Source organism: Acartia tonsa, chromosome 6, assembly GCF_053477335.1.
Source record: "Acartia tonsa isolate MP-2025a chromosome 6, ASM5347733v1, whole genome shotgun sequence".
NCBI classification, from domain to species: Eukaryota; Metazoa; Arthropoda; class Copepoda; order Calanoida; family Acartiidae; genus Acartia; species Acartia tonsa.
The window spans coordinates 9,594,803-9,617,842 of record NC_137265.1 but is presented as its reverse complement, the minus strand read 5'-3'; the positions used below and the strand labels follow the sequence as shown (position 1 = coordinate 9,617,842).

The 23,040-nt window shown below is 32.2% G+C and overlaps 1 protein-coding gene across 4 annotated transcripts in view; it reads right to left on the bottom strand.

Annotated features, from left to right (window-relative positions):
* Positions 1-23,040, bottom strand: part of LOC145321806 (uncharacterized) — a 163,199-nt gene that overhangs the window by 54,320 nt on the left and 85,839 nt on the right. For all 4 annotated transcript variants that reach the window (XM_080163426.1, XM_080163428.1, XM_080163429.1 and 1 more), the window contains exons 22-29: positions 8,742-8,837; positions 8,102-8,168; positions 7,691-7,749; positions 7,055-7,100; positions 6,342-6,362; positions 5,792-5,861; positions 1,670-1,749; positions 972-1,053 (exon numbers count right to left, since the gene is read on the bottom strand). In XM_080163426.1, coding sequence (XP_080019552.1) covers positions 972-1,053; positions 1,670-1,749; positions 5,792-5,861; positions 6,342-6,362; positions 7,055-7,100; positions 7,691-7,749; positions 8,102-8,168; positions 8,742-8,837 — 521 coding nt within the window. The remainder of the gene's footprint in view (positions 1-971; positions 1,054-1,669; positions 1,750-5,791; positions 5,862-6,341; positions 6,363-7,054; positions 7,101-7,690; positions 7,750-8,101; positions 8,169-8,741; positions 8,838-23,040) is intronic.

The following is a 23,040-nucleotide window of genomic DNA, read 5'->3' as shown; positions in this document are numbered from 1 at the left end:
TAACCTAACCTAACCTATGTAAGAATGTTTAATGTACATTAACTTCTAATTTTATTGAAAGACAAAACTTTAACAATTTTAACAAAAAGTGGATCGTGGATTTTACTAAAAAGGGTTCGGCGATTTTTTTATAATTTTTAATTCGTTTTAACATTTTTTCAAATTTTTACAATTTCTGTCCGCCTTTCTGTCTGTCTGTCTGTCATTTTGTCTGTCTATTTGTCTGTCTTTATGTCTGTCTTTATGCCTTTTTCTATGTCTCTCTTTCTGTGTAGACATTTCTGAAGTAAAACGTCCTAAAATTTTTCAAAAGTTATTAAATAAAAAAATCTTCCAAATTTAAGGATAAAATCCACCACTGCTGTTAAAAAAGTTGAACAATAAAATCCAATATGGCGATAAAACACACAGGGACGAAATTCAAAACCGAAATTTCTTTCTTGAATAACTTTGTCTACAGGGTGAAATTTAAAAATCCGTCCGACAGTTGTCCCAAAGTCTGTGTTGGCTACCCAACGGCATGGTTTCGAACCCGATACAACCTTGCATTAAAAATATCGACCCTTACCTCACACTTAATAAATGTGATATCACTTGAAAAGTTTTTAGGGGGTTTTACTTAAAAGATGTCGCATTAGGAGGTTTGTCGTTTAGGAGGTTTTTTCTATTTATCCACAAGAAGCTACTTTTCTTAAGTAAATGTCCGGAAGCTACTTTGTCCGGAAGCTACTTTGTCCGGAAGCTACTTTGTCCGAAGCTACTTTGTCCGAAGCTACTTTGTACGAAGCTACTTTGTCCAAGATCCAGATCTGTACCTGGGTGTATAAAACTAGGTGTGTACCTGGGTGTATAATACCAGATGTGTACCTGGGTGTATAATACTATGTGTGTACCTGGGTGTATAATACTAGATGTGTACCTGGGTGTATAAAACTAGGTGTGTACCCTGGTGTATAATACTATGTGTGTACCTGGGTGTATAGCAAATATTCCCTGTCCTGCTTTGCCCCTGCTACATTCATTCACATAGAAGCAGAACAACAGATAACAGCCCTGAAATATAAATTTCTAATCAAAAAGTCTTCAAAGAAATATAAAGCAAATCTAATTTATCCTTTAATTGCTGTTTTGAGCAAATAAAATCTATTTAATCTTTATTATATTCTATCTGTAAGTTCCCTATTTGTGAAACAATCAAAATGTCTACAAAAAAAATTAGTGAACATATATTAAAAAACTTAAAAAGTAGTTTCTCTCAAAGAGTTTAGTGAAGCACAGAAAACCCAAGCCCCTCACCCTTTTTTGAAATAATTTGAAAAAAAATTGGGGTGGGATTGTTTTACTTTATGTCAGATTAGGTTGGGTACAGATATCACAGGTAAAAAGTAAGATTATTAAAAAATAGGGGGGAAGGGGGGTTCTGTGCTTGCTGGGCTCCTTTAAAGTGAAGCTTTTTATATGTCCAATGTAAGTTCATAACTATTTTGGAGTTAGGGTAACTCCAACCTCCCAAGAGAAATCGTTCTGTAAACCACCCCCCCCCCTCCCCCAATTTTTAGGCCTTTTTTTGAAAATTAAAACTGAAAGTGGAGTGCATACTTATTCCTACCCTCCCGTTCTATCAAGAGACCTCTCGGGGCGTAGCCACTAGTATTATCATTTAGTTTACCTGAAATAGTTGAGGTAGGGAGAGAGTGTCCCATCTGTGAAATTGATTGCAACGCATATGAAATCTTTCTTGTGGAGAGCCTAAACAAAATTATAGTTAGATACTTGATTTGAATGCTATGTAACCCTTTTAAGTTCAGCTAAATACATGAATGCATTAATTACACAGATTAGCTTTTATGATTCGAAGGCATATTTTTTGCCATTTAGAAAAATTCCGCAAAAACTTTTGAGTTTTTAAAATTATAATTTGAAATAGATAAGTATTTTTTCAATCCAAATTTGGAATTTGAAAATAAATGTATTCTAATTAAGAAATAATTTAGAAATAGTATTGTAAAATTTTTGTCTAAATATTCAAATATTCAAGAGAATTTTACCAAATTTGTGGTACAAAAATTTGCATGCTAATTTATACTACACTATAAAAAAAAATCCTCTCTTTCATTACACTTAAGAATTAGGTCTAATATCTGTATCAAGCCAGGAATCTTAATGATAAGAAAATAGATGATAAACTTATGTACATCCCCAATAATGATAAACAAAATTACCTCTTGTAGATTAAAATCCTTAGTTGAAAACTTTGGAATTGATCAATAACACAATAAAAAGTTGTTATGGCAACGAATAGGATAACGGTGTTATAAAACTTTGGGTACCAGTGAAATTGACAGTCCAACGCATCCATTTAGAACACAGTAATAGTGTCTGAATGATTATGACGTAACAAAAAAATTAGCCAAGGAGAGGCCACTATAAATTTTACCATTGGTCAATAACGGCCTCTCTTTGGTTAATTTTTTTTTGTTACGTCATAATCAGTCAGACACTATTACAGTGTTCATCCATTTATGCCAAAACACCTAATTTTGAATGGCATGATTTATTTTCGATCCGAAAAGATAAAATTTACCCCGAGAGAGAGAGGGGACAGTAGGCTGTTTATTACACTAGTCCCCAAAGTTTTATAATAACTTTTTTCTATTCGTTGTCTAAACAATTTCGATTGGTTGGTTCATTAAGTTGAGTGTTCATACGTTTCAACCTATTATCTTAATCTACAGAAGGGTTATTTGTCTTATCCCTTTAGATCCCTGGATTTAACCGCCTTTTTTATTTGTTTGTTTGCAACTTTTAACCCAGTAGTAAATATTTTTACAGTGTGCTGTACAATACAATCCTCGGAATCAAGACAAAGACTCAAAAATTTGTTGTCAAAAAAGTAAAAAATTCAGCTTGTTTTGAATGGACGTACGGACTTTCTGGTAACGATTATAGAATTGATGCACTTTCTAAGCCGTACCTAACTATTATAAAAATCAGCATGCAAAGTTTGAAATCGATAGGACAATTCTAACCTGTTTAAATTAACGAAAAGAGCTAACTGTGACGGACGGACGTACAGATGGACGGGCCGACCATAATTATAGAAAAGCTTTGCTTTTTAGAATAAGCAATATTTTAGTACATCTCGTTAAGACAAAATGCAAAAAGAAAGTAAAATAATATACAGTAAAAATGTCATCACAATAAGACGATTAAAAATAAGCTTATGGGCAACATTAATAATAATAGTATGAATTTTAACATTTGTACTTCAACAATTATGTCGTACAAACGGATAAGTTTAAAAGTAGCTGCGCTACTAAAATTTGTTTTAACAACCCCCAATCAAACAAGAAGAAGAAAGCCAAGAAAAAATTTAGTTTCTAGTTTATGGGTTTGCACTTCTGAGGCGGTTTTTATCAATGTTTTCCGTTATAGCTCAACATTACATAAATTTTAACATTTTAGTACATGGTTTTAGTTGCTGTATATATCCAATATAGGCTGCGTCCCCAGTATCTAGGGATATTTGTATGAATATGAAAGTGCAGAAAAATAACTTAAAATCATACAACGACTTTTTTTATAAAAAAATAGCTTAAAACCATACTGGGACTAATGAGAAGCTATAATGTAAAGGAGAACCATATCAGTTCAGCGGTTAGCGAGATCATTCGCAACAGACAAAAAAAACTTACTACTTTATAAAATAGGACTAGTGGCTACGTCCCTAGAAGCCTTTAAGGGCACTTGATGAGGGGGAATTGAAATCATTCAATTCTTTATTTTAGATTTAAAAAGAAAAAAAATTGGGTTTGATGTTTTTTGGGTGGGTGCTAAATTTTTTCTAGGGACGATTTTTCTTGGGAGGTACCCTCCCCCAAAATAGAAATAAACTTTTAGAGTATCAATAAGTAGCTACCCTGTAAAGGAGAACCACATCGGTTCAGCAGTTAGCGAGATCTTTTGGTACAAATAGAAAGATCCTTTTACTTTATTATTATTAGGACTAGTAGATGTAAAACTAGCCTCTAGACTCTGGGGTTATCTTATATTTGAAAAAAGTGTATGTCATACTAGCGGCTACGCCCCTAGAAGCCTCTAGAGACACTTAAGTTAGGAGGGGGAAAAGTCTACACCCTTCCCAAAAATAGTTAAAAACCTTCCCATGACCTATAAGAAGCTTCACTGTAAAAGAGAACAATATCGGTTTAGTGGTTAGCGAGATCCTTCGAGACAGACAAAAATCGATTACTACTTTATATAATAGGATAGAAATAACAATTTTAATCCTCACAATAAAGTAACAGGATCTCTGTCTGTCTGTGTGTAAGGATTTGATAACCGGTTTTACTAATATGGTTTTATTTTACAGTGTAGATTCTCTTAGGCCCTTGAAAGGTTTATAGCTATTTTTTGGGACGGTACTACCACCCTCCCAAGAGAAATCGCAAAAAAACATATAATTAACCCCATCTAACGGCGAAAAAATTTAACAAAGATTGAATAAAAATAATTTCGTGCTTCTAGAGGACTCTAGGAGGTAGTCGCTTAATTAATTTAATAAAATTCTCTTTAACTTGTGTAACTAAGTAATTATTTATTATTTTGCCTCAAGTTGTCATAAAATATAAGGAACAATTTTAAAATGTCAAAAATATAAAGCAAGAAATTTTCTTTTGAATTCAAAGTAAAACCTTTAAACTGACATTAAGAAATAATTTGAAATGTCAATCTATACAGCTATATAAAGAATTTCAATATATAATTATTTATTCAATACAAATGAATGTAGAAAGGGTTATCTAGATTTTGTTATCTAGTACTTTATAGAAGGCAAAAATTCACATAAAGCTTTTTATTTAGAGGTATTTATTTTTATATAAATCAAACACGTTGTCAAAGTCAAACTGATTTAAATCATTCGACAAAGACCAAATTGTGTCAAAAATGATCCATGTGACGTCATAAAAATGAGAGGAGAAGTGGGAAAGAAAACCTCTAAAAAAGTGATGGATAATCCCGCATTTCTATGACTTCACATGGATAATTTTTTACTCAATTTGGTCTTTGTCAATTATTCAGTAAAACCAAAACAATATTTCACGTTCGTTGCCTTACGAAATTTAGGACGCAACTCAATCTTTCCCACTTTTGTATTAATTTTGTTGGAACATGATTCCAGTTAAGTCATATTTTTCTTTCCTGAAAAAGGGAAGGGGGAAGAAAAAAAGAGATGGGAGAAAAGGGGGTTTTCCCCATCTCTTTTGAAGAGATTTTCTTCCCCCCTTCCCTTTTTCGGGAAAGAAAAATATGACGTAAATGGAATCATGTTCCAACAAAATTAATACAAAAGTGGGAAAGATTGGGTTGCGTCGAAATTTAGGTGATTTAATTAACATTGATTGGTTGTATCAAACTTTTGCAAACTTTTGCCTATAGAAGGTTTTTTTTTAATTACCATCATTGGCAATGTGCATAAATAATCGTCCATTGCCTTATACCCTCAAATCCCTATAATTTAAAGAAAGAAAGGGCCATTTTTTATTTAAGATGGGGTTTCGGTAGTCAAAATAAGTTCCAGTGCTTTTGTTAACGCCTTGCCAATTATCTGAGGTGGATTCTTAAAAAAACTTTTTGGCTCACTACCTCACTAAAATTAGTGAGGCTCGCTAAAAAAATTGATGAAAAAAATATTTTAGCGCACTCACTAATTTTAGAGAGGCAGTGAGCCAAAAAGTTTTTTAAGAATCTACCTCTGTTTTAAACCGGTTTGATACTGAATGATGTTTACCTGCATGATTAAAGAAAGTTTCATCATATACATGATGTTCCCCCAGTGCCCACTTTCCAAGTCTGTTCGCCTAAATAAATATTCATCAATGTCATAGAAAAATTCTGCGCTTTACCTGAAAGTGCCTTGTTGAGCAAAGAAAGTTCTCACCATAATTTTTAAATAAATCAAAAAGAGGGAGGTAGGGGGGGGGGTATATTTTGTTTGTTTTTGAGGAAAAGTCATTAAAATTTCAATGAAACAATGAAAAAACACTTAATTAAGTTCTGAAAAATTTTTAACAAAAAAAATATCTCTTAAGGGATTTATAAAACATAATTTACATCAAAATATTCATTATTCAGCAAAAAAAAAATTTTAACTGTCGAAGAGATGGAGGCAAAATATTTTTTTGGTCAGATAAAAAATCCTTTCCTAATTAAAATAGGAGGAAATTTACCAGAAACATAATTAATTACACAAGTGTTACAAACAGACATACAGATCGACAGACAGACAAATATGACTTGTTAAGTAGTTTTGCAACGAATAAAATATATAATATACTTACTTTTGGTAGTATTCTCTCCCTTTAATTTAAATATGTTCACATTTCATTAATCATAATATTAGAGTAAAACACTAGAGGGGGAATGGGTTAAAATAACTGTACATCCCAATGTATATCCAAGGACCTTGTGCCGACTCTCAATTAGGTTTTTGAAAATCAACTAATAGTGCCGAGAATATTAACACAGGCAAGTAACAGACAACAATTTGATAGAAGACGAAAAATGTCATTGGAAAAGGGGTGCAGGTAGTTTTCTGTATATACATATATGTATACTATAAATCTATTGTCATAAAATCGACAATCACTTAAATATTTGCTTAAAATTCTAGATAGATTGACTTCTTATGTAAATAGGCATACATGTCTAGAGAGGTAATAGGTCTGTTTGTGTGTATCTTAAGGTCTGAGTAACAGTTGGACCGATATGGGACTCCTTCAAAGCGAAGCTTTTTGAAGGTCATGGGAAGGTTTTAACTATTTAGGGGATGTTGCTAAACCCTTCACAAGAAATCGCCCATAGATTTTAAAACCAAAATTAAAAGTGGTTCGACTCAACCCTACTCCCCCCCCCCCCCCTTCTACCACATACCCTTCTCTTATTTTCTTCTAGATGAATCTAGGGGCGTAACCGCTGAAAATAAGGGTAAACTAAAGAATATTAGAAGGAAAATTTAATCTAAATAATTCCACGTAAAACATATTTTTTTCCTGAAATAGTTGATAAAGTCTCGTGGCCAAATTCCTTCAAATTCTTTCCTAAACAAGAAAACAAATTTCCATGAAAGCAAAAGTTTTAAAATATTAATTTTTTATTTGGTTTAATAGACAGTTTGATTATCCGCGGATTTAAAAAAGAGGATTTCCAATTTGCTGTCAATTGGATTCCAAAGGCAAAGGCTAACAAAGCATGATGTTTGTTTTTATTTACGTTTCCATGGACAATTACTATAAACTAAAATTTTATTTCATATTGGTTTGAATCCACCTGATATATTGATCGTATTCAGACGTGAAGGCAAACTTATAATATTAACGACAAATGCCTGACATAGCAGCTAAAGTAACCCTTAAAAACGTCTTCATTTATGGCGAGATTTTAGCAAAATTCAAACCATGCAATGATCCATTAATTTTGATATATAAAATTACCATATATAAAGTATAAACTACATAGAATGAATATCAAAAGATTATTTGTAAATCATCATGTTTCATGCATTATAGCAATCTTCAGTTACAATTGCCTTTTAATGCTGTCAATAACAATAGCATTTACAGATTTTTCACGAAAATTTAGAGGATTTTAAATAAATTAAATTATTAATAAACATATTTTTTTAATTTACCTAAATTTATCCTGCATTTCGTTTCTAGAATCTGACATCAACAAATATTTGACACAAGCCTAAATATTTAAAATGTTTATGAATTCTAATTTTCAATATTATACTATTTTTTTTCTAAACGTCCGTTTGCACGTAAAAGTAAGTTAACAAAGTTCAAAATTTAAGGATCTAATAACACTCAAAAAAAGGCGACTACTCCGTTTTCATAACAACCATAGAAGTAAGCTTGTTATTGCTGCGCTAGTTATGATCTAATGATAACACTCAAAAAGTGTAACCTTGAAATAACTTTTATATGGAAAGCTTGTTATTGCTACACTACTTTCTAAATTAGATATAACACTCAAAAAAGGCGCACCTTAAAATAACTACGAAAAAAAAAAATAATTTTAACACTCAAAAAAAGCGTACCTTAAAATAAGCGACTGCGTGTGCTCCATATCCTTTGTCTCTCATGTACTTTTCCATATCATCAAACCTAAATATATTTAAATAGTAAATAGGTATACCTAGTAAGTAGTAAAACTTTTTTGTCTATAGCAAAATATCTCAATAACTGCTAAATAGATATGAGTCTCATTTAGAGTGAAGCTACTTATAGGTCCATGGTAGGTTTTGCACTTAGTTTTAGGGAGGGTGATAGCCCCTAGATAAATATGACCCCCCCCCCCCTGCTAGTAATCTATATCTTAGCTAGGCACACCTAACAAAATAACATGATTCCAATAATAACCAAACAATAGTAACAATTAATAAGACATTTTTATGGGACGGTTTTTGATAATTTTTGGTTAAAGTATTGAGAGAAAATCAGCCCCTTTTATTACTCGACTTTTGTCACAAAGTACTTACATTGCAATGAGAATAATTGTACCATTTCGTGTTCTAAGGCATTACCCTAAATGCTACTGTTAAATTTTCGCATTAATATGTAACATTTTCAAGTCAGTTACTAAGACGATGTTTGTTTTTGACGGAGATTCAAACCCAACACCTGCCCAAGAAGAATCTCATTACCTGTGTACCCATCCTTACTAAGCCAGGTTGTTACCTGTGTACCCATCCTTCAAACTGAACCAGGTTTGGAGCATGAGCTTTTACTGCCAGATGGACGGACGGTTCGGACTCGTTTATCACAAGCGGAAATCTGAAAATAGATAAGTTTAATTTATATTCATATTTTACTTAATCGTCCTAAGGAATCACTATTACAGTATGGCTTCTAAACCAAAAATTTTCTATCAAGTACATTAGATGGACTCTGAAAATGTAAAATTGTTAGAATTGTCCTATCGATTTCAAACTTTGCATAGTGATTCCTGTAGTAGTTAAGTACGATTTAAAAAGCGTAGCAACTCTATTATCATTACCAAAATGTCGGTACGTCCATTTTAAACCTGACGATTTTAAACTTTTTTTAACAACAAGTTTTTATATGCTATAATTATCCGATTGATCGAAGTTTTGGAATACTGATTCCTAGAACAACAAAGTACAATGTTGTAAGCGAATGATCTCTATAATCAAATCCTAAAAATGTATTCAGTTTTTCATAAAATTTGCTTACAGTTTTGTTTTGACTTTTATACATTTATGTTCTGATTATCTAGTTCTGACACTCAACAATTGTTAATGTTCATTTGTCCTACAGTTTCAGAGCTTTTTATGGACGTTGTCATCCTTGTATAAACTAACACCAGCATAATAAAAGAATGTAAATATATAAATACACGTAACAACAACATAACAAGGATGACAACATCCATAAGTAGCGAAGCACAAAAAATCGTGGATGGAATTACGTAAAAGTAGATTTAAAGTGTATTTATCCCAAAAAAGTTTGAAAATTGGACCAAAAACACCAAATATATGGGGAAATATTTAAAACATATAAAAATAGCCAAAAACCTGATAAAAGGCAGTCTGACCGCCATGGTTGTTTTCTTTAAACGACGGGATATTTAATTCTCATATCTATAACTGAAAAAATTTTGAAAATTGGACCATAAACACTGAAGATATGGTGGAAATGTGAAAAATACAAAAATAGCCTAAAACCTGCAAAATGGCGGGAAAGTTAATTCTCATATCTATAACTGAAAAAATTTTGAAAATTGGACCATAAACACTGAAGATATGGAGAATAATGTGATAAATACAAAAATAGCCTAAAACCTGCAAAAAGGCAGTCTGGCCGTCATGGATGTTTTCTTTAAACGACGGGAAAGTTAATTCTCATATCTATAACTGAAAAAATTTTGAAAATTGGACCATAAACACTGAAGATATGGTGGAAATGTGAAAAATACAAAAATAGCCTAAAACCTGCAAAATGGCAGTGTGGTCGTCATGGTTGTTTTCTGTAAACGACAGGAAATTTAATTTTGATATCAATAACTGAAAAAATTTTGAAAATCGGACCATAAACACTGAAGATATGGAGAAAAATGTGAAACATACAAAAATAGCCTAAAACCTGCTAAAAAGGGGTCCGACCGCGCTTGATGTTTTATAGTTAATTGTGCTTCTTAATAATGGGAATGTTGTCAAAAAATTTCAGCTGTCTATCTTTAATAGGAGCCGAGAAAATCACGTTTCCCCTATTCTGTCTTACACGGACGGACAGACGGACGGACAGACGGACGGACGGACGGACATTTCGAATTATAGAGTAGCTTCGCTACTAATAAAAAAGGTGTTTGCTAATTTTATAATGTGAGTATCGATATATTGGACTCAATTCGGGGGTTCAGGGATATGACAATTTGTATTGTATGAATATGATGTCATTTTTTAATTTCTATAAAGAGCTTCATTTGTACATTCCAGTTGAAAAAAAAAGATTAATATACTGTCAGTTGCCCTATCCCTGTATTCATGGGCAAAATAACATTTTATCAATACTTGATAAATTACACTATTCACCTCCATTATACTGTGGTATTCGGCAACCGTGAGCCATGCCTATGGCACCCCTGTCCGGGGTTCGGGGAAGGGCCACAGGCCCTCCCCCGAGTCCTGGGGAAGGGGTCTGTCGACCCCCTCCCTATGCCTTAAATTAATGATTGAATCTGACAAGCTTTATTATGGTTAAGCTGCATTGTTAATTCCCCCCACCCTTTCCAGGGATGGGGGATCATTATTGCCCAAACTGACTATTGTATATGTATTATAATGCTTTTATGTTATGATTATTTATTCCTATCTGTGTAATTATTGTTTGTTGTATATAGCTTTAGTACTCTTTAGACCTTCAATAAAGTGACAACTGAAATAGATGTTGATTATTATTTGGTGAATGCTAGAGAAGCCAATGATAGTTTTAGTTTATAGTATTTTTCAAAACATACTCAAAATCGTAAACGATGGGTGATTTCGTAGAGAAATGTTACTGTTTTCAATATTTTCAAAATACTAAAATAACCCTAAAAATATACAAATTCCCCGATATATTCAAACGACCGGAAATTGAGACTTCACACCTCTGTTAACATTTTCATACGGAGAGAAGGGGTCAACTTATGCTAGATTTGGGATGTATTTGTAAAATACTACATATGTTCACATATCTTTACGGTCAAACATTGTCAGAAAATCATAAAAATTCCGGAAAATATTAACATACGAATAAGGTTTATGACCTCAGTAGAATTTTATGACTTGAATAATAGAGGTTTGGTGAATAGTTTTTTTTTATAGCATCACGCAATCTCGTAGCCAGATTATCAAGATAGTTAATCTTAGTTCTTATTGCTAATTTCGCTTGTTTTTTTATTTCCATTTTGGCAGCATTTCATGCTTAATAAACCAACCAATCACAATTAAAGAAAAAAAGTCTCCAAAGTTGTTATTGCTAATTTATCTTTTGACTTTTCCAGTTACTTTATGTTCTGTTGTGTTTGTCAGTTCAAATAAAGAAATAGGATTTTGTAGATTTATTAATTATGTATTATTTTTTAAAAATGTTATGTAACCCCCCCCCCCCCCCCCCAATCATATTTCTTAAAATATCTTATACGTGAGTCACACACAAAGTAGAGAAACAGGTGCACATATATTGTTAATGAATTCTGGCGTGGGGGGGGGGGGGGGGGTTACAATGATGCATCAGATTCAGAAGTAGCTAATATACCAACCAAAGGTTTTTTTATAATATCTATATGTGATACTTAATTTTTCAAAATATTGCTTGACTTTGATGTATCAATGATCAGAAATAGCTATTTATTTATCTAATATACCAAACAAAATTTTTTTTTATAATAATTAATATAATATCTATATCAGTTACTTAAGTTCTCAAATTTAAAATATAGCTTGAATTTTCTAAAGAATAATTCTTACAACATTTCTGTACGAACACCTTGGCTGACCGTAATATCATGTTACCAGTTACTTACCACCACCCCCCCCCCCCCCCCATATTCCGAGGGTTAATCCCCATAAATCATACATTTAAATAAATACAGGAGACTTTATAATAATAATACTCGAGTCCCCTCCCTCCTCTTTACTACTTACTAGTAATATAAATAAAGACATCTTCTTAGCTTTAACTTTACCAATTCCGAGCCTAACCAAGGAGAGCGCAAAATCTGTCCGACGACACGAAACAAACAGACCAATGAGAGTTCGAGTTGGGTGGGTTAGCGTTGCAACTATATAATACTTACTTATAATTTTGATTATACTTATACATTTATGCTTATGTTAATGTTTGATTGTACTACCATTTCGCTTTTATGGATGTTGTGATCCTTGTTGATATAATTAAACCTTAAAAATATTCCTCACCCCCCCCCCCCCCTTCATATTCATATTTGACTTGCAACTTTGGATGGAAGGAAATAATACCCTTTAGGATGTAACTTTCATTTGACCTATACTGAACTCCCCCCCCCCCCCATCTCTTTTAGCAAAAGTTGACCGATGATCATTCATCATATATCATACATCATAATAGGGGGAGGGGAGGGATCTTTTACTTACAACGAGACTTAAATAAATATAAGAAGAGTATTTGTAGTAATTGTAGTAAAAAAAGGGGTAAATTTGTGTATTAATATTAGCGATGTACATCAATTTATCGGCCATTGTCTTATCAATTTAGATCTCTGATCAATATCCTTGTCAACATGCAATTTTATTGGTTTATATCGACTACAAGAAGAGAAAAATTTAGGTTGCAATATTCCCTCACTTTTGTTGGTCGGGATGGAAGGGAAGGGGTAAAGAAGAGGAATGGGGGAGATATAAATTTTAGCCCGCCGAATAGTTCACTTTTTAATAGAACATAAAAATCTGATGTAATGTCCAAGTAATTATAAATCCATTTTAAAGCCGATACTATCCCAAAAAAGGACCACTGCACTGTTAAGGACATTTGATAATTAATGACACAAGTACTCAAAGTTTTATTAATAAGTTTTTTTACTCGTAGGTTAACAAAATTGAATTGTGATTGGTAGGGTCCGAACTTGTAGTGCCCAATCTTTTCAACCAATGTTTTATATTGTATAGATTTTTATTTATAATTTTTGGTGATGTACATCAATGCAAAGTCCATTTTCTAATCCCCTCAGATTCCTGGGTATGAACCATAGATTATTTGTGTGTGTGTCCATTCCATTTTAGAGGCGCTACTACAACGGAAATATTATTACTTGGATGCTGCATCATATTTTCATGTATTCTGATAAAGTGAAACTCATAGCTGGCTAAAATAACCATACCCCCCACCCCCCAATCTACCCACTCCCCTTCTACTAGATGAACTAATGAACAATAAACGAGTTCTATGTTAGCAAGCTAAATTAACTACAAATTTTCTTTCTCAATATATCCATGTATATTTCATATTATTTCATTGTTTGTCCATTTTTAAAAACCCGGAAGGCAAGTAGGGATTGAATGGACTGTAAAGTGTAAATTATACTGGTACCCAACCTTTTATAATCACGTTTTCTCATTCGTTTGATTGGACTTATAACTGTATTATTTTTGACAAAATCATACGTCATTTTTTTGTAAAATTGTTAAATACAGAATACTGTTTAAAGGACATACCTAACCGTAATTGACGGACATACCGACTCTAATCATAGAAAAGCTCTGCTTTATTAAAAGTAAGGTTTCCAGTTCGACCCCTTGCTCAAATCAAAACCTCAACTTCTTTTCTATTATAAGAGTCGGTCTGTACGTCTGTAACAGTTAGCTCTTTTCGTTATTAGAATGTCCGTATGTCCATTTCAAACATTTTTCTAAAAAAATAGCTGTTTTAATGCATACAAAAATTATTGCATGAGAATACTGAAGGGGTTGGAAAGACAAAAGTATAAGTACAGATTCTATATATAACATATCTCCGCCCATTTCCCTATCCAATTTAAATTTTAGCTAAAAAAAAATAGCTATTTGTTCTGAACGGACGGAACGATCCTAATCATAGAAAGCTTCGCTTAAAAAAAGCTTATTATATAAGTTTTACAAGCAGAGAATCAATACAAAACAAACAGATTCTATTTAAAAAAAAAGATTAATTTTGCAGATTTGTAATTGATTGCTTTCTACCTATTCCCTAGAAAGGTCCAGGTCATGCTCTAACTAAGGATCTCACTAACCACTGAACCAATGAACAATAAAGCTTCTTAATAAAGTGAAAAGTTAAATTTTGTTTCTTTTAACTTTTAAAACTGCTCATATTTAAACATATCAAGTTCCTATTGTAAAGATTTATGGGAAGGGGTGTTAATTATATCTACTGCTGTTAAAAACAAAGCTTTTCTATAATTGGGGTTGGTTTCACGTCTGTCCGTCTGTACATCTAGAACCGATAGATTAAGAAAGTGGAACAACTTTATAATATTAACTTATAATTCTGTTTATACTTATACATTTATATTCTGATTATTCAGTTTTGACAATCTACAAGTGTTATTGTTTGTTTGTACTACTGATTCGCTTTTATGGATGTTGTCATCCTTGTTGATAAACCCTCCGATTTCCTTTATTTGGCTAAAGTTAAACAGAGTTGCCCCCCCCCCATATCCAATTGAATATGATTTACTACTATTTTCTGCCAAAATAAAAGTAAAAGGTAAAACATGGACAATAATAGTTATTTCTTTCATTGTATTATAAACGGCTTTCTGCGGATATAGAATGTACAATTATAAGATTAAAACCAGTTTTTTTAGCCCCGAGGTGCCGAAGAAAAAAACTAATTCTATATTCTAATCTCCCTCCCCCTCCCTATAAAAAAAGTTGCTCTTAAGAATTCATTTGTAGTTCAGGAAGGGAGCAGAGAAAATAAGAACGGCTTGTTTTTTTCCTATGCCTTGTAAAGTAAATCATATTCAATTGAATATGGGGGGGGGGGGGTTAAAAAACCCTGTGAACACACCCCACCCCCCATAATCCTATACAATAGGAAGTTTAAATATGAGCATTTATAGAAACAACAAGGATGACAACATCCATAAAAGCGAAGCGCTGAACTGGTAGGACAAACGGACATTAACACTTGTATAGTGTCAAAATTGAATAATCAGATTATAAATGTATAAGAGTCGATGCAAAATTGATTATAGAGTTGCTACGCTTTCTAAATCTTACCTAATTACTGCAGGAATCATCATGCAAAGTTTGTAATCGATAGGACAATTCTAACATGCCTAAATTAACAAAAAAAAGCTATCCGTTACGGACGGACGTACGGAGTGACTGACGGACGTATGGACGGACCAACCCTAATTATAGAAAAGCTTCGCTTTTAAAAATTAACTTTTATGTGAGACAATGTTAGATATACCTTTGTAAGAATGTGTTTCTAAGGACTAATTTTTAAAAGCGAAGCTTTTCTATAATCAAGGCCGCTCCGTCCTTTACTGATATCTCTTATCATAATTTTCTTTTCTATAATTGGGGTTGGTTGCACGTCCGTCCGTCTGTACATCTGGAACAGATAGATTTTTTAGAATTTAGGCATGTTAGTATTGTTCTATTGTACAATTTAGAAAGCATAGCAACTCTATAATATTCACTTATAATTTAGTTTTCACTTAAACATTTATATTCTGATTATTCAGTTATAACAACAGACAAAATACAAGTGTTAATGTTTGTTTGTACTACTATTTTGCTTTTAAGGAAGTTGTCATACTTGTTTTTTATCTCTCATTTGATTCTTAATCCTCTCCCTCTCCCATATGTTGACCCGTTTATTAAGATGAACTGTTAAAGAGGGGAGGGGGGGGGGGGGGTGGAGTATTATCATAAGAACCTCATAAAAAGGAGGGAAATTTTAACTGAAGATAAATTTTTTTTTGCAGTGCCGTTACTTTACAAATACGAACTGTAAAATTACAAGTCAAACAAGATAAAGTGGTTCTTTGACAATCACTATTTAATCTGGACAACATTTTGCTTCAGTAAACAATGTTTATACTTTATAATGACGTGCATATTAAGTAAATATTAAGTAAAAAAACCTTTCAGTGTTAAAAATCTTATCTATTATACAAATTTTATATCTATTTAAATTTTTTTCATGTATATTTCAACAAAAAAAAAAATTTGCTAGAAATTTTTTTTTGTAATATGCGAAGGTTCCGTGATCATATGAACAGGCTATTTTATTTGAGAAATCCAATACTTTTTAAAAAACTCAAATTGCCCAATAAAATTAAACGGTCTAGCTAAGTTTTTGAAAGGGATAATTAGTGATTTACAACGATATCCTGGCCGTATGAAAATGTATAGCTATTTCAATATTTATCAAATACCTATTTAACCCCTTTCTTTCACACGTTTAACCCCCAGTATGAAAATTAGGGAATTTAGCAATATTTGGCACCAATTTTAATATTTTGAAGCCGTAAATTAGTTTTTGAAACTAACGATATGACTGAGAGAAGCGTAGCTTCTCTATAGTAGGGTGTCCACGTCTGTCACACTGCCGTAATCTAATTGAACTCCGGTGTCTGCCATTTATCCTCGGCGGATACCACAATACTACTAGGCACTATTTTTGTTGGCAGTGGCTGCGTCCCTGCCATTGTTATTTTATGAGAATGGGGGGTGGGGGGGGGGGGGGGAGGCATAGTAAATTTATATTTCCGTATATTCTACTATATAAAGTAGTAAGCTTTTATTTTGTCAATACCTCAAGATTTTAACTACTAAACCGATTGAGTTCTCCATTTTAGGGAAGCTTTAAATAGACCCTGTGATTGTTTTAGGCTGTTGTATTTTTAAATTTAAGTCTTTATATGGTTTTAGGCCATTTTTCTGTCCTTCCCTACCACTTTAATAGCAAAGTCCCTAGACGCTATGGTTGCAACCGCTAGTTTTACTTGAAGTGTTTTGTTACCTACAGTACAAAATTGTGATATTATGAACCTCGTAAAAGTGTCTGACTATGACGTCAGAAAAAATTAACAATTAACCAATGAGAAGCCAGTATTCACTGTAATTGACCAATGGTAAAATATAAGCGATCTCTCATTGGTTAATTGTTAATTTTTTCTGACGTCATAGTCAGACACTTTTACGAGGTTCGACATTATCATAACATATTATAGTCAATATGAATGACAATAAACAAAAATAGGCATGTGTACTAAGTAGCAGTGATGGAGAAGACATTTGACTTTAAACTATAATGGTACCAAAAGTTTTGTTATTGCGTTATCTTGTTCGTTGGATAAAATTTCAATGGCTAGTTTCACACTATATGTGTTTAATCTTTTTAACATATAATCTACTAAAATTAATGTTTGCTATTATAATCTTAATATAAAACTAGAAGAGTAAAACTGAGTGATTAATCAAATAAAACGAAAGGTAAGAAAAGAGATACTATAATTTTTTGTATCAGAGCTCAGGGATATTAAGTAATAGGCAATGGACGATAAAATAATGTGCAATAAACAAAACTACTTCTTATATAGTCCCCAAATTTTCATAAAATCGTGTGACAGAACATATTTATCAACAAGACAATGGACGATAAATTGATTTCCATCTCTTTACCCTATTTGTTGATTAAAATTATTGATTGAAATATTTTGAGACGTCTAGTTTAAACAAAAAGGTTCATTTATATACATTTGGTTATAATTAAGAACACTTTGACATAATAAGATCATTTGACTACAACCCAAAACGGAATAAAGCGAGAAAAATAATAAAAGATAAACTTTAAAGCAATAGGAGAAAAAAAAATTGTGGGTACTAGGAAAAATTACATCCCAGTGTCCCCACCCTCTCAGATGATAGATAATGTTTATGATAAATATCTGTATGTATGTAAACTATTGCACTAGAGAACCATAAACATAAAAACATCAACTATTTGTCTTTAGCCGTCACTTTTACTGTCATAGAGTATTTATTGTCCTGATATTCAGTCAAAATCACCATTTCTACAGTTAGAATATGTTCGTCTGATATTTAATAATTTTCATTTTACGAAACGATACGGTAAACATAAGAATCGTATTTACTATATTAACAAGACATTGGTAAAAAATCAATTAATATTAATATAATTAAATTTTATATAATTATAATTAAAATTTAAAAGGATTCCCAGGACAATCAGACATAAACTTGAAATCGTAGTTACTATATTGGCAAGACATTGGTAAAAAATCAATTGGTCCATTAATATTAGCTGCTTCGCCCCTAGCATTTGGAGGAAGGATGGGGGATATCAGAATAATAGAAGATAATGCTTGCCTAAAAACAAAAGCTGATAAGGACCAGCAATTTCTGAGATCTTCTGCTTTAGACAAACAAAAAACTTACTTCCTTATATTATAGGATATGCCTTTTTATATTGGTTTGATTATTTGGCATTGAAATTGTGATTCCTTTCGAACAAAGTAAAATCTGACTTTAGAAAAAATGCTGTAGAAAATATATCAGCTATAAAGTGAATATTTATCCTCAGAAGGCAAATAGAGGGTGGGAGTAAGGGCTGGTATGAATACAATTACGCACATGCAGAACATTAGCAAATCAGCAAAACCGCACATTGCCATAACACCAAGGGAGAGAGGGGACATTGGGCTGTTTATTACACTAGTCCCCAAAGTTTAATAATGACGTTTTCTCATTCGTTGGTTTAATTTTAAAAGAAAGAGTAATTTTGTGTAGCATTATTGGGGATGTACATCAATTAATCGAACATTGTCTTATCCCGTTAGATCCCTGATGCTGATGTGATAATATGCGGAAGTGAATAAACACCACAAAGGCTAGAGAGATGGCTCAGAGGGTTAGGAAATTTAGTGTTCGGTAAATAAGCTAAACATTCTTATGGGTCATATTTTTTCTTGTAAAAACCCCAACCTCCACTAAAAAAACAAATTAGAAAGATTGATTGTTTTTACAAATTTACATGTAATAAAATTGAAAAATATGACTGCAAATTTATGCAATAACACATCTAAGTAACAATTAAAGCAATTTTTAACATAAGATTTGATAGATATGTCATGAATTTTTCTAAATCAGTAGAACTTTAAGAGATGCAACAATCACTTAAAGTTATCAAGCCAGCGAATGAAAGAAGAAGTTGGTCATTTTTAGCGGTATTATTTACAATTCATAGACCCTTCCCATGCTGATATTAGTTGTTTAATATTTTACTGTTCTTTTTTGTCTAAAATGTATTTAAATGAAGAGAAATTGAAGCTGAATTATGTATCTCTTTTTCTAAGGTCTAGCTGCCCTTTTGTATTGTTTACATGGTCTCTGTCATTAGTAATGTGACCCTATACTAGTCCAGTGTGTGTGTGTTTGTGTGTTTTACAGGGTGTCCCATGTATACCTTAATCTATGATTTAGCTGCCCTTATGTATTGTTCACATGGTCTCTGTTATTAGTAATGTGACCCTATACTAGTCCTATGTGTGTGTGTGTTTACAGGGTGTCCCATGTATATCTTTATTTATGATTTAGCTGCCCTTTTGTATTGTTTACATGGTCTCTGTCATTAGTAATGTGACCCTATACTAGTCCTATGTGTGTGTGTTTTATAGGGTGTCCAATGTATATCTTTATCTATGATTTAGCTGCCCTTTTGTATTGTTTAAATAGTCTCTGTTATTTGTAATGTGACCCTATACTAGTCCAGTGTGTGTGTGTGTGTGTGTGTGTGTGTTTTACAGGGTGTCCCATGTATATCTTTATGTATGATCTAGTTGCCCTTTTTTATTGTTTACATGGTCTCTGTCATTAGTAATATGACCCTATACTAGTCTTGTGTGTGTGTTTTATAGGGTGTCCAATGTATATCTTTATCTATGATTTAGCTGCCCTTTTGTATTGTTTAAATAGTCTCTGTTATTTGTAATGTGACCCTATACTAGTCCAGTGTGTGTGTGTGTGTGTGTGTGTGTGTGTGTGTGTGTGTTTTACAGGGTGTCCCATGTATATCTTTATGTATGATCTAGTTGCCCTTTTTTATTGTTTACATGGTCTCTGTCATTAGTAATATGACCCTATACTAGTCCAGTATATGTGTGTGTGTTCTTTACAGGGTGGCCAATTTAAATTTTTCTTTAAATATGGTTACTCCTTTTCCAATGGCCATAAAAAGCCTAACATTTACTGTTTTTTTTCTGAAACCTTTGATTTTAAATGTTTTAGATGAATTATATCAAGAAATATAATATAAATATCTGGAACACCCTGTATGTGTGTTTATAGTATAAGCATGCATAATGATGGGATAAAGAAATATGATAGAAATATCTGGGAAACCCTGTATGTGTGTATAGTATAAGCATGCATATGATGGTATAAAGAAATATGATACAAATATCTGGGACACCCTGTATGTGTATATAGTATAAGCATGCACAATGATGGTATAAAGAAATATGATAGAAATATCTGGAACACCCTGTATGTGTGTATGTAGTATAAGCATGCATAATGATGGTATAGAGAAATATGATATAAATATCTGGGACACCCTGTATGTGTGTATGTAGTATAAGCATGCATAATGATGGTATAGAGAAATATGATATAAGTATCTGGGACACCCTGTATGTGTGTATGTAGTATAAGCATGCATAATGATGGGATAAAGAAATATGATCTAAATATCTGGGACACCCTGTATGTGGTGTGTGTATAGTATAAGCATGCATATGATGGTATAAAGAAATATGATAGAAATATCTGGGACACCCTGTATGTGTGTATATAGTATAAGCATGCATAATGTGGGATAAAGAAATATGATAGAAATATCTGGGAAACCCTGTATGTGTTGTGTGTATAGTATAAGCATGCATATGATGGTATAAAGAAATATGATAGAAATATCTGGGACACCCTGTATGCGTGTATATAGTATAAGCATGCATAATGAGGAGATAAAGAAATATGATAGAAATATCTGGGACACCCTGTATGTGTGTATATAGTATAAGCATGCATAATGTGGGATAAAGAAATATGATAGAAATATCTGGGAAACCCTGTATGTGTTGTGTGTATAGTATAAGCATGCATATGATGGTATAAAGAAATATGATAGAAATATCTGGGACACCCTGTATGCGTGTATATAGTATAAGCATGCATAATGAGGAGATAAAGAAATATGATAGAAATATCTGGGACACCCTGTATGTGTGTATGTATTATAAGCATGCATAATGATGGTATAAAGAAATATGATAGAAATCAATGCAGATACGGATATCTAAGAGATCTTCAGCCGCCGCTCAGATTATATTTTCCAAATTATGCGCCTTCTATGTATTAGATTTCAGTAAGTCAAAAAAAGCAAACGGCCGCACATTATGATTTGCGTCCATTTGACGGCTAAGGTACCCTTCCAAAAAAATATTATGATAAATGTAGATAACCATGATTTGATTACACATCTAAAAAACCGCATAAATTAATCATTAAGTTTCAGCTTGTTTAAAACCGCTAACCACTAAACTAACATGGATCTACTTTACAGCGAATCTTCTTATTGGTCCTAGGAAGATTTATATTCATTTTAGGGGAGAATACTGAAACCCCCTACCCTCCCAAAAGAAATCGCCCCCCACTTTTTCATTAGTAATACATAGTGTATCACCGATACTAAAAGAAAATTAAGCTCATAATTTAACAAAAAAAATTAAATCCAAATGAAATAAGAATGAATTTCTATTTTCTTGTGTTTTAAATTTCTGACTAAAGACTGAATGGCTTAGCCAACATATTTATCACGTCATATGACTACAACATAAATTACATACAATAGAGTTAATATACTAGAGTTAACATATTTATAGAGTCATATGACTAGAACATATATTACTAAAAATAGAGTTAATATACTAGAGTTAACATATTTATAATAGAGTCATATGACTACAACATATATATTACTAACATTAGAGTTAATATACTAGAGTTAACTTATTTATAGAGTCATATGACTACAACATATACATATTACATACAATAGAGTTAATATACTAGAGTTAACATATTTATAGAGTCATATGACTACAACATATATTGCTAAAAATAGAGTTAATATACTAGAGTGAACATATTTATAGAGTCATATGACTACAACATATATTACATACAATAGAGTTAATATACTAGAGTTAACATATTTATAGAGTCATATGACTACAACATATATTGCTAAAAATAGAGTTAATATACTAGAGTGAACATATTTATAGAGTTATATGACTACAACATATATTACATACAATAGAGTTAATATACTAGAGTTAACATATTTATCACGTCATATGACTACTACTTATATTCCATCCAATAGAGTTAATACAAAATAGTTAGTTCAATTTTTTCACACCTTACTTAAATTTGAGGGATGTGTGACCTTTTTACCCTTACATCATTTTGGGTGTTTAGGGGGGTGTATTGAAAGGTTGAAGACCCATGTTGGGAGGGGTTTAGGGTTTTGGACACCTAAGAGGGGTAGTAATTTCCACCCTTTTAGTTAACTTATATCATAAAATTATACTGCCAGTAATAAACTTTAATAAAATATAAAATGCTTGTCTGATTGTCTCTTTGAATTAGATTATCTTATTTTTAGAGAAGCTTAATATTTTAAATCGGTGAAGCACACCCCCCCCCCCCCTCTACTCCTCCAACTCAATCTAAACAAAAAGCCATAAAAAACAGTTTGCCGATTTATTTGATAAACTTTTAAGAATCTGACATTACACATAGACGGAGGGAACATTGGTCCGTTTATCACACTAGTCCTCAAAGTTTTATAATAACGTTTTTTTCTTCGTTTGCTTAGCAACTTTGGGTACTTTTTATTTAATTTTGATTGGTTG